Below are 14,570 nucleotides of genomic sequence, written 5' to 3' on the forward strand. Positions count from 1 at the left end.
CTTTATACATGTATAGGAACACTAATAATTTAATACTTGTTTTGTTTTCATCTATTATAGCACGAAACATTTTGTAGAAATAAAACAATAAAAAAATAAATAAATTGACTTAATTTTGATAGAAATTTTATAATTTTAAGATTTATGGTGGTATTAAAATTAAGTGGAGTTTTTGTATTGGTTACTTAATTTATGGGGGGGGGGCGTCGTTCCAGTTGTTACTCTTCGTTCCGAGGTGGGAGGGCTGTCATTACGAAATTTTCGAACAGCCCCATAATCTATCTTCTACCTTATATCAGAGGTGTCTAATTTAGGACTACACATAAGACGAGGGGCTAACCACTTCCTTAAATTCTGTACACCGATTACGACGAGTACAGCCTTTGGTAGTGCTAAATCTGTAATCGATTACGTAATTATTTTAGTATCAGTCAAAGCTACGGGCTTGTACACCGATTATGGATAGTGGTCAGCCCCTCGACATAAGAACTAACGAAGGAAAACACGTAGGACGCATGTCGGGGCAGATTTCATTCGAAAACTTGGAAGGGCACATCGAAAAACTGCTCAAAATACACTGTGTTAATTACCATAAGTAACATAACAATAAGTAATAATACTGAACGGTTTCGGTTAATGAAAGTCCCTGCCGCAAAGTGATTACGTAATTAGATGTTTCGGAAGAGGCAAAATTTTTTAAGAAATTACTCTCAAGTTTATTGGGTGGCGTTTAGGTCTCTAATTTGAAAGTAACTACATTGATACGAGAAACGAGAGTTTATAATAGTAAAATTGAGGTTTCGATTCATTGATTAACTCTTTCTTTTGAAAGCTTTTTAAAATTCTATAAGCCTTTGCTGATCCATCCCGGGAATCGTTACCTGGCCACGTAATAATTTATACAGTCATAAGCGAAAAAATTACTTCAGTACAATAATAATACTGATACTATGTTACTTATGTAAAATGGGGAAAATTTGGCAGACGACGCTAACCTTAAATATTTCTCTGGAAATTTAAAACAAGCACTTGCATGACGAGGAAATTATAAAACATTGTCGTATGTTCCACTTCCTGAGGTTCTCTTTCATGAAAAACTTTGATTAAAGAGCGTATCACCTACACCTAATATGACATTTCTGCCATCAGATGTAACAGAAGCTAGGGGTCACTGGTGCCAGTTAGTTAAAAACCAGCCGCAGCACGTTGTTAGCAGATGCAGTGCCGTACCTAGACATTGGTGGGGTTGGTCCCCGCCAAGGGCGAGTTAAGGCAAGGGGCGCCATTTAACAATCAAACACTCAAACTGATAGGAACCCTGACACTAAATATTAATTTTTGGTTAGAAATAGGAATTTTAATTTCAAATTTCGTGCCGAGCTGTACATACAGATAGCTGATTAAAATGTTATGTGGGCTTTGTACTTGTCTACACTTTTCAGAGGTCCGTCTTTATTTCATTTCATGTTAGATGGTCTAGGCGTATAGAATTTCTATAGTCCAAGGCTGTTCTATATTAGATCAGGTAAAGAAGGACACCAGAAAACCCCAGGCAAGCACAAAATTTAAATCCACTGCGACACTAGCACATTTTTTTCTAGAGATTACCCACTGAAATTCTTAAAGTAAAGACCAACTCGAGACCAACACGTGACGAAATACAGTTAATTCCAGTCGTGGAACTTGCAGCAATGCTAATCTAGAGGCTGGCGACCTCTTATTCGACTAACTTTAAGCTTCCTTTTATTATTTTTTAAAGATTACAAGAAGTTTAGATGTAATCCAATAGAGGTCACTAGCCTTTAGAATAGCGTCGCTTTAAGTTCCTAGACTGGAAGATCCACTTTAATTTTAATTCGTCACGTGTTGGTCTTTACACTAAAACGTTTAAAATTGAGGTATGCGCGCGCGTAGCCGGGAGTTGTGGCGTACTCCGGTAATCCCAAGCGTCTGGGAGGCAGAGTTTGTGGATGGTAGTGTGAGGACGACCACCAATTCCCCAACGGGTGGTCGGTATACTTCCGCCACGGGTGTCCCCACCCCTGTCCCCACGTATCCCACCGTTGGTGTGGCCGTTACACATATCTCGCCATGCTTAATCAGATCTTCGCCGGGCTCGCGGACTTCTCAGACTCAATCAGCCCTTCTTTCTTCTTTGAATAAAAAAAATGCGCGCGCGTATCAGCGTATGGGCGTTAATTCTATGTTACGACGTTATCCTTAAACTGTTTCGTTCAGTTTTGATGAATTGGATTAGCTGACCAACTGTGCCAAACAGAAACAGAGCCCATTATTTCAGAAGTATGTCGCAAAATGTTGGCTTTTATTAAATTAGTGAATTATGATTTATGCAAAGGAGCCTATGTTGAAACTGACATCTAGTGTGACTGTTTAAATCAGGGCGTGCTGGTCAAGGTCCTCAGGGGTCAAAATTCCGCCCCTTTTGCTACACCACTGAGATGACGCCAACTTTTCAATTTGCCAAGGGTGCCATAACCGCTATATACGGCTCTGAGCAGAAAAGTTTTCGATGTAGACTGTACTACTTTCTAGGAATATAATACTGGGTACCTGGAACATAAATTTATATTCCCCCATCACGGAGTACACGGACTCGCTGTTTTAGCTTCGGCAACGCGAGAGCTATACAATTTCGGACATACGAGCGTAGCGCCATCGTAAAAATAGGCGGATTTTTTGTCTCTATAAATTTTGCCTACTTTTCATTATATCATAACTTATGATTATATTCACAAGGATTTTTGGTACAAGTTGAAACACGAATATTCTACCTGGTTTCTATGAAACTTATTTCGGAGATGTTTATTTAATTTGAAGGCAAAATAAATAATCTTTAACGCGATTTTAAAACGGGCACGCATTTCTAACCAAGTCTAACACGCGCACGAAATTTTGACTACGGTGTCCGCTAGGTGTATCTAGTATCTTATGTCCGAATTCCCAATATTGCCAGGCCTATGAATTCCATATTTCCCCTCCAGTATTTCCATCCTCCTAGCTACTTTAACCGAAGGAAATCATTTTCATTTGAAAATGGTAAATTTTGCCCACCCCCTTTAAATTGGATGTGCTCGACCAACCTCCGCCCCCTTCTAACGCCACCGATTAACATTTAGAAAGAGCAATTAAAGGGTCGATTTTAAATGCTTTTATTTATATTAGATGGCGCCAATTTAAACTTAAAAAAATTCAAACAAAAGTTTAACTCAGAAACAATTCAACTTACAAAAATAAAATAAAAATAACATAATACATGTATAATAAATTGAAATAGTATAATGAAATTGTTTTTCGCTGTTTCTGGAAATATTTAATTTCGTTTTGTTGTAATGATTTATAATAATAATAATACTTTTTATTATAAATCATTACAACAAATTGAAATAAAACCATGGAACAAAATTTTAAAATTCAAGATTTAATTTCGAATGTTTCAGAATTCTGGTAAGATTTTGGGTATTTAAAAATCTTCCTCTAATGACGTTACCCCCCTTAAAGGATCTCCTTCGTCAAATGTGTATCCTGTGCGGCATAGAAAATAAATATTCATTCATTGATTAGTCTAAAATAAAACAGATAATTTTCCGTTCTCGTTTTTTTTACCGTGTTTCGCCTTAAGTGGAAATTTTATTTTATTTTGTAAATAACAGAAAAACGTTCCGTCGCGATATCTGTTGCTTATCTTTACATCAAATCCAGAGGAAAATTTACGTTTTGACAATTTGCAGTCGTTTAACACTCTTCGCGCCCAGTAAACATTTAGTTGAAAATATTAATGAACAATTGGATTCGACGAAAATCGTGTGACGTAGTTAACGAACTTTGTAGTCTCGTTTACCCACGATGGGCGCGCGACTATAAAAGCGAGACTATCGGAAGGGCATTTCGCAGTGCTACGGTCTTTCTCTAAGCGACAACTAGTCTTGATTTAATGTCCACAAGCAGGTCTTCGGTTCCGTCAGAGAGAACTTACCTCATATTCGACCAAAATGAAATTAATTATGACTATGTTGTTTTTCGACGTCTTTGGTAATTAGAACTTTTATTTTTTAATACAGAAACGTAATTATGTCAAGAATTTACAATTTTAAAAAATACGTTAGATCAGAAGATCCCTATACTGATCATGTCATTCGCTTGAAACATGTACCTTCGCAGGCTCCCGCTGATGCTTTCAAAAGCATAATTTTGAATGAAAAATTGGGCGTTGCGAAAAATGTAATTGTAATGCTTTTAGAAAAGAATAAGAATAGTTTACAAATATGAATACCAAAGTGTATTTAAATATTTATAGATATTTCTAGGCAGTGTACATAGTTACGTATTACGTAGTTAAGCGGATTAATAGACGTGGTAACTTGTGAGCCGCGAAGTGGTTTATGCTACTACAGTTCGACGGGACAATCACGTCTATTAAGAACTGCTTCGATCACGCGAAGGTACAAATTTCATTGTTACGTGCTAGACGGATACTTGTCTCGTAATAGACTTATTAAATACATCCGTTTAGATCGTGGTTTGTTGAGTTTGTAAATAACATTTTCCGTCGTCGACAGTTTTTATGGTCGGTAGTGCGGCGCCCTTCAAATGTCCCCGTCCGCAGGGGCTGTTTGCGGATCCCAAATCTTGTCGCCGATTCTACATGTGCTCCGGAAATCTCCCGGTCGAACAGTCTTGCCCGCCTTCGCTCTATTTCGATGACGCCAAGAAACATTGTCGCTACAAGTCCAATGATTTAGTCTGCGGTCCAGTTCCACTTCGTAAGTACCAGAACAACTCTCAATTGTAGAAATGTCTAGAAATTTCAATTACGTAAAGAGGGTTATCGTTAATATTTTATGTCCGACAACACATAAATCGGTTAATGCTAGTTATTCGCAGTGGCGTACACAATGGGGATTTCCGGGTCCAGACCCCCTTGTGCCTACCTTTTGACTGTACTAAGATTCCACCCCCTTCTCGACCACCCCCCTTGACAAATTTCTAGCTACGCCACTGGTTATTCGTAATATTTACTGTTAGCTATGTGTAGGGATGCACCGATATGGGTACAGCCGATATATCGGCCGATATTAACAAAGTTACCTATCACAATATTATGCTTTTTTGTTTACTCTCGTAACCACCTGTTAAAAATGATATGATCTATGGCTTTTGGAGTCTAAAAACCACTTATGATTCCTGACCGTTTTGGACGCGAATAATTATTTCCTACAACAGCGATCAAAAAAATGTTTTTCTAATACCAGAAGTATCGGCTAATATCGGCCTCGCTTAAGCCGATATTGGCCGATACCGATATTTGAAAAATTAGCCGATATATCGGTGCATCCCTAGCTATGTGTAGAGTGATCTAATATAAAGTCCTACCAAAATGATAAGCATGACGTATAGTAGACCGTAATAGCAACTCTCGGAAACTGTGTAAACGCAAAAAAAGTGTCTAGCGTGTAAGTTATTTCGCGGGAAGTGTGTATCAAACGTACTCACGGTGACTTATTCCAAAGTCTAGAAAAATGCGTTGATAAGTAAATTTTTAATTTATGTAGGATAGTTATGTGGCACACTTACGTGACAGTTAATTATAAACTTATGATAAATTATTTTAATTTTCCAAAACCAAACAAAAGCAATTTTAAAAATGTAAAAAAACCACGTAAATTAATGAGCTGTTTAAAAATACAATTTAAAAGATCTGTTCTCCAAATTAGATTTCTTTGAAGCCTAACTCTTAATTATCGAAATATATTTAGTGGGCCATGATTTTCTGTCATTAAAAAGAGTTTATAGGGGTTTTCTTTCTTGTTATAAATATCGCAAATATTATAATTTATGAAATGCGCTTTAGCTCCCGTTGTAACTGCGACGCCAGATCCTTTGCGGGCTCCCAAATGTGACAAGTCTCGCTGCAAACTGCCCAAGTGCCACTGCAGCCGTTCTGGAAGCAGAATCCCCGGAGGTTTGTCGCCAACAGACGTTCCAATGATGATCACCATCACTTTCGACGGAGCCTTAAATTACCAGAACGCCAAACACTACCAAAAAATTCTGCAGGCCATTCGCGAGAATCCCAACGGACATCCCGCCAGCGTTACGTTCTTCGTGTCTCACCATTACTCCAGCTACAACAACATACAAGAAATGGCCGCCGCTGGACACGAAATCGCCCTCAACGGAGTTTAGTAAGCATATAAACGTTTGAAAAATAATAGATGTGTTCTCGAGGTAACAAATTTAGCGGATGGAGTAATTATTTTTTGGTGGTTCTTTCAGTGTTGAGCCGAATTTTTATTGATAGTTTTTATATAAATAATAGTAGTTTGATTTAAATATAACATGGTTTTTATTGCCTTCCCGCTAAAAAGTTTAAATTTTGCGCCATCTATTACAACTAAAGGCGTTAAAATTGAAACTCCTAAACGCTTCGCGTTATGTCTTTATTTTCCTGTACACATTTTATTTTGTCAAATTAAATGATTAGAAAATATAATAAATCGATGCATTACCTTAACAGCTCCCGCGAACCTGAACAATGGTGGGAAACGGCAACGAAGGACGAGCTGAAGGAACAGTTCGACGATTTGCGGACCATGTTGGTGAAATTCGGCGGCCTGCGCAACGACAGCATTGTCGGAATGCGGTCGCCTTTCTTGAGGAATGGCGGCAACGAAATGGCTGCGGTGATGAAAGAAATGGGACTGCTGTACGACTCGTCCTTGTCTGCAGCCAAAAGAGTCCCGTTATGGCCGTACACTCTCGATTACAGAATACCGCATCGTTGCGTCGGAGGAAGTCAGTGTCCGACTCGCTCTTTCGAAGGCATCTGGGAATACCCTCTGAACATGTTGTACTCCGAAGATGGCTTCAACGGAAGATGCGCTTTGGCCGATCAATGCGTTTTCGAGGCTGATGAAGACACAATCTACCATTTCTTGTTGGAGAACTTTTACCGACACTACAAAACCAACAGAGCTCCCTTCGGTCTCTACTTCCATTTCAATTGGTTCCAGAGGGCGGAGAAAGTCGCCGCTCTCGTTAGGTTTATCGAGAAGGTCCAATGCATCCATAAGGACGTCTGGTTCGTCAGCGTAAAGCGGGCGATCAAATGGACCATTAATCCAGTTCCAACCAGATCCGCTCATCCGGCTTTCGAGTGTGGAGAGGAACTACCGCCGACCTGCGAATATCCGCGGAATTGCGCGCTGAGGCACATTCAAGAAGACGTGGAAGAGACTAGGTATATGCAAACATGCGCTGAATGTCCCGATGAATACCCCTGGGTTGGCAACCCGAAAGGTTTGCCTCTCGCTTCCGGCGTCGACGGTCTTTCTCAGAACGAAATAGACGATATGGACGAAGAAGAAGATTACGACAACGAGTTTTCCTTTTTTTAAATTCTAGTTTCCCGCCAATTGTTTTAAAAACAGGGAATTTTAAAAGCTAGTTTTATAAAATCACTAAAAGATTTGAGGTAAGCTATGTACCTTTTCATGTAAATAATAAAAACTTTTATTAAAAATGTAAACGATTTGTATTTACTTCGATTTATCTCTAAACGCAAAAAGATTTTTAATTTTTTCACACAATATACATAGATTGCTAAGCTTAGTATAAGCTTTTATGCAACCATAATGGGACTCTCTAGGTATTTTATAATGAAGTGGACAAATTATGAAGTATGAAGAAGGTAAACAATAAATAGAGAACATATGCTATAATATAATACCATAAGTAACATAATAAACAAAAGTATTACGCTTCCTATTCACTCAATGCAAATATTTTAATGACCGTCTGTTTCGCCAATGACCACGTAAGTCATTACTTACCGATGAAATGAAAACTCTCCGCGAACTGCTCCTAGTATTTGGAGGATGCCCGGAAAATCGCCGCCGATCCACCGGCAGCCTTTTCGACGGACTAACTTGCAAGGCCAATTGAAATGCTTTCCAAAGTGTAAATAACACTTTCTTTTGAAAAATAATGATGAATTATTGAATCCGAATATAAAAATAACTATTATAAACACTGGCTCCATTTCAGAAGTTAGTGTGTTTCCAATTTCAAACCTAAACGCGTGTACGCTCGTATTTCTCACCATCAAGCTAACCAACTATTTTATCACCGGAAAGAGTAGGAAGGGACGAGTTTCATGTTCGGAATCTTCCTATTTCGCAATCATTCCACGACAGGCTATCATTAACCGATTTCGTTCTGTGCCATACTTATGTTTATTATGTTACTTATGATAATATTCCTCAATGGAATTTTCCCCAATTCCCATTGAAAAAAGAATGGGATTCTGAGCTATTCCCTGTGAAAAATTTTAAGAATATTCAAAAATTTTAAAAAGCCAAAATTAGAAGAAATTAATAAAAATTGATCAACTTTTGATCAATTTGAACAAAATAGGTGAAAAATAACAGAAATGGCTAAAATTGGAAAAATGTGATAAAAATTAAAAACAAATTCAAACATTGAAAAACATATTTCAAAATTGTTTAAAATATTTTTTTTTAAAAATTTAAAAAAATTTAATACAATTTAAAAAAAAACATCCAAATCAGAAGTTTCGATCAAACTTGATAGGAATTGATGGAAATTTATTAGTTGTGTAAAATTGGATTAATATATAGATAAATTGTTATTTTTGAAAGAAAATTGATTTATTTTGGTGAATTTGATCAAACTTGACCAAAATTGGAAATTAATAGATCAAAATTAGAATTTTTTTAAAAATTGGTAAAACATGTAAAAAAAAACTAAATTCTACACTATCTCAAAACTGTTTAAAATTTTTTTTCAAAATTTAAAAAAATTAACACAATTAAATTTTTTCTCTCCAAAATCAGTAGTTTTGATCAAAAACGATCAAAATTAATAGGAATTTATGTAAAATTATTAGTTGTGTAAAATTGGATTATTATATAGATAAATTGCATTTTTTGAAAGAAAATTTATTTATTTTGGTCAGTTTGATCAAACTTGACCAAATTCCTAATTTTGGAAGCGGAATAGACTCAAAGTAGGTTATTTTACCATTTCATTATCCCTTTAACTGACTTCTTATTGTATATAATTTCTACTATAAACAAGTGTAGATAAACGATTTAGGAAAAGTGTATAGCATTAAAAGTTGTAAATATTTGTTAACACCTAAATTAAAACTTCATTCAAGATTTAAAATTGTCCATCTAATAGTTATAGTTGTTTTAAATAAAATCTAAAACTAAACAGAATACATTTTTAAAGATATTACTTTTTCCAAAATATATAATTATACATAAATCCATTTTACTTCGCAACTCTGAAACGCACTAGAAATGTCTCAATATCAATCTAAGTTTCTCCAATTTATGTATGATTACTCAAATGTAGTTAATATACAAGAAATTTAAAGAACATACAGAGTAAACTAAATTTTTTGAAGTTTTGTTTTGTTTCTCAAATTAACTTATTAAAATATTTAAATCTAATTAAAATAACTAAATCTCACTTGACTCTAGATACTGAAATACATTCGAAATACATTTCTGATATAACCTCGATTTTCGTCAATTACAACAATAAAATTCATTTTCTCCCCTAGTCAATTTCAACTAATGGGGAAAAAATATTTCAAACAGTTTTGAGATAGTGTGTCAAATCATAGACAGTATATATCCCTACTTAAGGATATATACTGTCTATGGTCAAATTTAGTTTTTTTATAAATGTTTTCCAAAATTTTAAAATTTAGCTAATTTCGATCTATTAATTTCCAATTTTGATCAATTTTGATCAAACTGATCAAAATAAATCAATTTTCTTTAAAATAAAAGCAATTTATCTATATAATAATCAAATTTTACACAACTAACAAATTTACATAAATTCCTATTAATTTTGATCAAAACTACTGATTTTGGAGAGAAAAAAATCAATTGTATTAATTTTTTTCAAATTTTGAAAAAAATATTTTAAACAGTTTTGAGATAGAGTGTTGAATTTAGTTCTTTTTATACATTTTTTACCAATTTTTAAAAAATTCTAATTTTGATCTATTAATTTCCAATTTTGGTCAAGTTTGATCAAATTCACCAAAATAAATCAATTTTCTTTCAAAAATAACAATTTATCTCTATATTAATCCAATTTTACACAACTAATAAATTTCCATCAATTCCTATCAATTTTGATCGAAACTTCTGATTTTGATGTTTTTTTAAAAATTGTATTAAATTTTTTTTAATTTTGAAAAAAAAAATATTTTAAACAATTTTGAAATACGTTTTTTAAATGTTTGATTTTTTTTTTAAATTTTTATCACATTTTTTCAATTTTAGCCATTTCTGTTACTTTTCACCCATTTTGTTCAAATTGATCAATTTTGATTTTTTTCGTCAATTTTTATCAATTTCTTCTAATTTGGGCTTATTAAAATTTTTGAATTTTTTTTAAATTTTTCACAGACCCTTGGAATCGGTCAGAATCCCATTCTTTTTTCAATGGGGAAATTTCCATTATCTGTTGTCAAAAACATTTTTCGTTGCCATGGCAAAACCGTTGCCCATTGAATAAATTCCCTTTAGGGTTTTTCAAGTTACATAAAGGTCTACCAATCCCTCGAGTTTGAACAAAATCGGTGGGTTACACTTCGGGATGTCTCCTTGTAAGTGGGGTGCAGACGCATCACCTTTCAAGACGACAGATACGTAGATAATAACGAAAGAAAAATAACTGAAGTTATTTCCATTACTAGAGGAATTGTATTTATGGAACTTTATTTTGAAACCTATTTTAAAATTTCCGCGCACTAACAAGAGACACACTAGGTCGCAGCGACTTCTTTATCAATCGAACATTCGGTGTCAGTCAATAGTTTTCAACTTCAGAGTCATGACTCGAGTTTAGGAACCTGAAGATCGCCGTTTTGAAATTGAAACCAATTTTTTGGTACATCTTCTCTTTGGCTACTTTATTCGAAATACTTTGGGCTCCATAAGTTGTTTTTAGCCCAATAGAGATGTATCACGTCGTCTGCTCTCCATAGCTTTACCAGTGGAAACGGTCGCCATTTGTGGGGGTTTCTCAATGCTAAAAAGCATTAGTGACGTTAGTCACGTGGTCACTAAAATATCTCTATTTCAGCATAGACGAAGAACGGGTAAACCCTGGACATGCGACGTACGCCTCTCTCCGCGAAAAAATGTTAGTGCCGTTAGAGGCGCTGCTTCTTTGTTTGCTGGTGCCCTCGCGCTCCCCCCTCCTCCTCCTCCTCCTCTCTTATCAATTTCCGTTTTCGAATCACGTGGGTCGTGGACAGACTTGGAAATAGTGATATTTTTTACAAATATCAATATGTTCCAGAAATTTCCGTAAAATGTTTAATAAATATTTTTTAATTCAATTGAGAGCCCCGGTGGCCCGCAACCCCCGTTCGAATGATTTATTTTAAGAGCCCACTGATTTTTATTAAGAGCCATTGGCCCCAAGACTCCCGCTAATTCCAAGTCTGGTCGTGGAGATCCCACACGTTTAAGCTAAGGCTTAGCAATTGGACGATGAATTCAAACGATAATGATGAATTTATTGATGAAATGTTTAATGGTGAGTACTATTAACATTACTGTATTTCACTCTTCCTAACTGCCTCAATATTATATATTTTTTGTAATTTAGATTGTGATGGCTTTAGGAATTGTAAAGATGTTAGGTGACAAAGTCCTATTAATAGAAAATTATGCGATTATAAAATTAAGCACTTTCTACAATCAACACAGGATAAATATAAAATAATACTTAAAATTATAAATCCACGATGTTTTATTTATTTAGCGAAAACACACGGTAAATAGTCGATTATGTCTAATAATCTATTTACAAATAACGCACTAAATGCAAGACTGATTTAAACTTGCAGAATAAGGCTTACAAAACGCCGTGACTCACCTAACCTCGATTATGACCCCGAGACCGGAAATTAGAGAGAAACAAAAGTTTGGGCTTGCGCAGTAGCCGTTATTTTGATGACGGCCACTAGAGGCGCCAGCGTCGCGCACCAGCAAATTCCGAACAATTTTCAAAATCTCTCTCTCTACTGTGGAAGGCGTACGTCGCGTGTCCAGGGTTTACCCGTTCTTCGTCTATGATTTCAGCCAGCGTTGCCAGGTCGTTTTTGAGAAAGTCGCCCAAAAGTTATTTTAAAGTAGCCTAATTTGTCGCCCAAAATAAATTCAGTCTTTCTTAAGTAGCCCAATTTGTCGCCCAAAGTAAAACATTAATAACCAAATGGTACAAGCTCACTTAAACTAAATTTTTTAAATCAAACCAATCATTTTATTAAAAAATGTAGAAGTTACATTATACTAATTGCATATGTAACATAATTACTCATAAGTATGCCACTAGCTCTATTTCTTCACTAACGGTTTGTTTCACAGATATTGCGTCATCCGTACCCTACGTAATATGTGACGTCATCAAATCTCAAATGCCGATAATGCCGTCGCCCAATTAGCTCTACCTCTGATAAACCGACGGCCATTATTTTAGTAAACAAACCGGTTGAACAACCAAGGCTTAGGAGCTAAAATGAAGTTCTGTTAATTGCAAATTAATGAAGTTCTCGGAGACTCACGTTCTAAAATAAATTTGCATTGTCAAATAAAAGAAGCAGGTTTATTGGAAAAAATATATAGTTGAAATTCAGGTTGAGCTTTTCTGGCGCATCTACAAGATTGGAGTATTTGCAGATTCTATAATTCTTTTGAGCCTAGGACTAACTCTTCTAGGCTTGATATGGGTTTTAATAACGCTGGTGGAATATTCCACTTCGACGACTTTTTCCATTTTCGGAAAGCGATCACTTATTGATCATTTTCCCCAACCTTTTATTTTTCTAAATTACTCATTATTTAACTTCATCCGCACAAACCGAGGGAGTTTATAAATTTCAATAAAGCTACATTGGGCTGACTAAAATTCCGACGCAAAAATTTCCTTCTCAATTTAGAGGTTTTCCATTGGCTTAAATAAATATGTTAGTAGCCAATAGTGTGATTCCCAAAATTATTAGGATGAATAAAAAGGTTAAAATCTAAAGTAGTCCACCTTTATACTGGTTCGTGGTGAAACAAACCGCTAGTGAAGATTTTTTAATGGAATAAAGGTTCAGTGGCATACTTATGAGTAATTATGTTACATATGCTTATTGGTTATACATTGATTGGTTGAATGCGTTTAAAAGTTCAGTTGGAGGCACAAATTCCGAACATTTTGTTTATTCGAGCTAGTCCGAATTTAACATATAATATACTAGACAATAAATCGAGATTCATTCGGTTTCTAAGATCAGTTTTCGTCAAGTTCACTTGGGAGAAAACTCGTTCTACTTGTGCGTTAGAAATTGCTAAACTTAAAAGCTTAATTGCACCTTCATTATGTGCTCTCCAGAAGCATCTTGAAAACAGTATACGTCTATCCAAAATGTGTTCGACCAATTTTGAAAATAGTGCGGGCGACTGAAGACAGATAAAGGAGCCCAAAAATCGCCCAAATCGCCCAAGCATTTTTTGGTCTCCAATCGTTTTGAAAGTAGCCCAAATTGGGCGACTTTTCGCCCAACTGGCAACCCTGAAGACCCGATCATTCATCCCTTCGCTGCAAGACTGGGACCTTCCCAAAATAATCCCTTCGCTGAAATTTTCAACAAAGGGATTATTTTGGGAAGGTCCCAGTCTTGCATTCCACTCTCTCTGGTGAGTGGCTGGGCTTGGAGGATTTCGAAACCCAGCTTGAGGTACGTATTGTAATCCTGTACTCTTTATACGTGTATATATCGTTAATATATTTTCGGACTTGTTGGTATTTTTCCGTTTGAGGGTTTTACGCAAGTTTAATCACATTGCGAAATCTCGTATCTCGTGCGTGTTGTGCGCAGTCGGATTGAAGAGGCTCGAACCAGAGATCGTAATTTTACGATCTCTGCTCGAACAGTCGAAGAGACGCCCTTGAAAGTTTTTTCGTTCTCCGAAGATGTTCAACCATCTTTGGGTTCTTTAATTTCTCCAGTCGGCTTTGTGCTGATGTAATATGTAAATAAGAACATGTGACTATGGTTTTAATAAGAAAGTAGAGGCCGCCACCGGCGGGGTTAGAGGGCGGATTGAAGTTAAGGAATAGTAAAAACCAGTTCACTATACGATGTAATAGAGTACAGTTAATAAATGTTTTATTCTCTTTTATCTCAAGATATTATAACAACTTAATTTTATAACATGGTGTCAGAAGTTATCGTACTCGCGTCTCTTTTTATTTACCCATCGCTTTTATTCGCTAACTAGTGCCTCTGTTATTCCGTCAACCTCACGGCTCGTTAAGCCTTGTCCTTCATTATGGCGGGCCCTAGTACATCTACTACGTTTACGGGTCCTGAGCCGTTTGTTCCGGATGCGAATAATTCTGCTAAATCGTGGGCTGATTATAAAGCGCAATTTCAAATATATGCCACTGCAACTCAACTGTCTAACTCTCCTGCCAACGTCCAAATCGCCAACTTTTTGTACTTC

The 14,570-nt window shown here is 35.8% G+C and overlaps 1 protein-coding gene across 1 annotated transcript; it reads left to right on the forward strand.

The window, feature by feature from the left end:
• The first annotated feature begins 3,895 nt into the window (after positions 1–3,895).
• Positions 3,896–7,546, forward strand: LOC149946532 (chitin deacetylase 7-like). The gene is made up of 4 exons (XM_090172249.1): positions 3,896–4,050; positions 4,578–4,781; positions 5,870–6,203; positions 6,536–7,546. The coding sequence occupies exons 1-4, from the start codon at positions 4,011–4,013 to the stop codon at positions 7,413–7,415; spliced, it is 1,458 nt and encodes a 485-aa protein (XP_090028375.1). The 5' UTR covers positions 3,896–4,010; the 3' UTR covers positions 7,416–7,546.
• Positions 7,547–14,570: the final 7,024 nt, after the last annotated feature.

The sequence above is a fragment of the Leiobunum rupestre genome, chromosome 4, assembly GCF_980474605.1.
Source record: "Leiobunum rupestre chromosome 4, qqLeiRupe1.1.hap1, whole genome shotgun sequence".
NCBI lineage: Eukaryota > Metazoa > Arthropoda > Arachnida > Opiliones > Sclerosomatidae > Leiobunum > Leiobunum rupestre.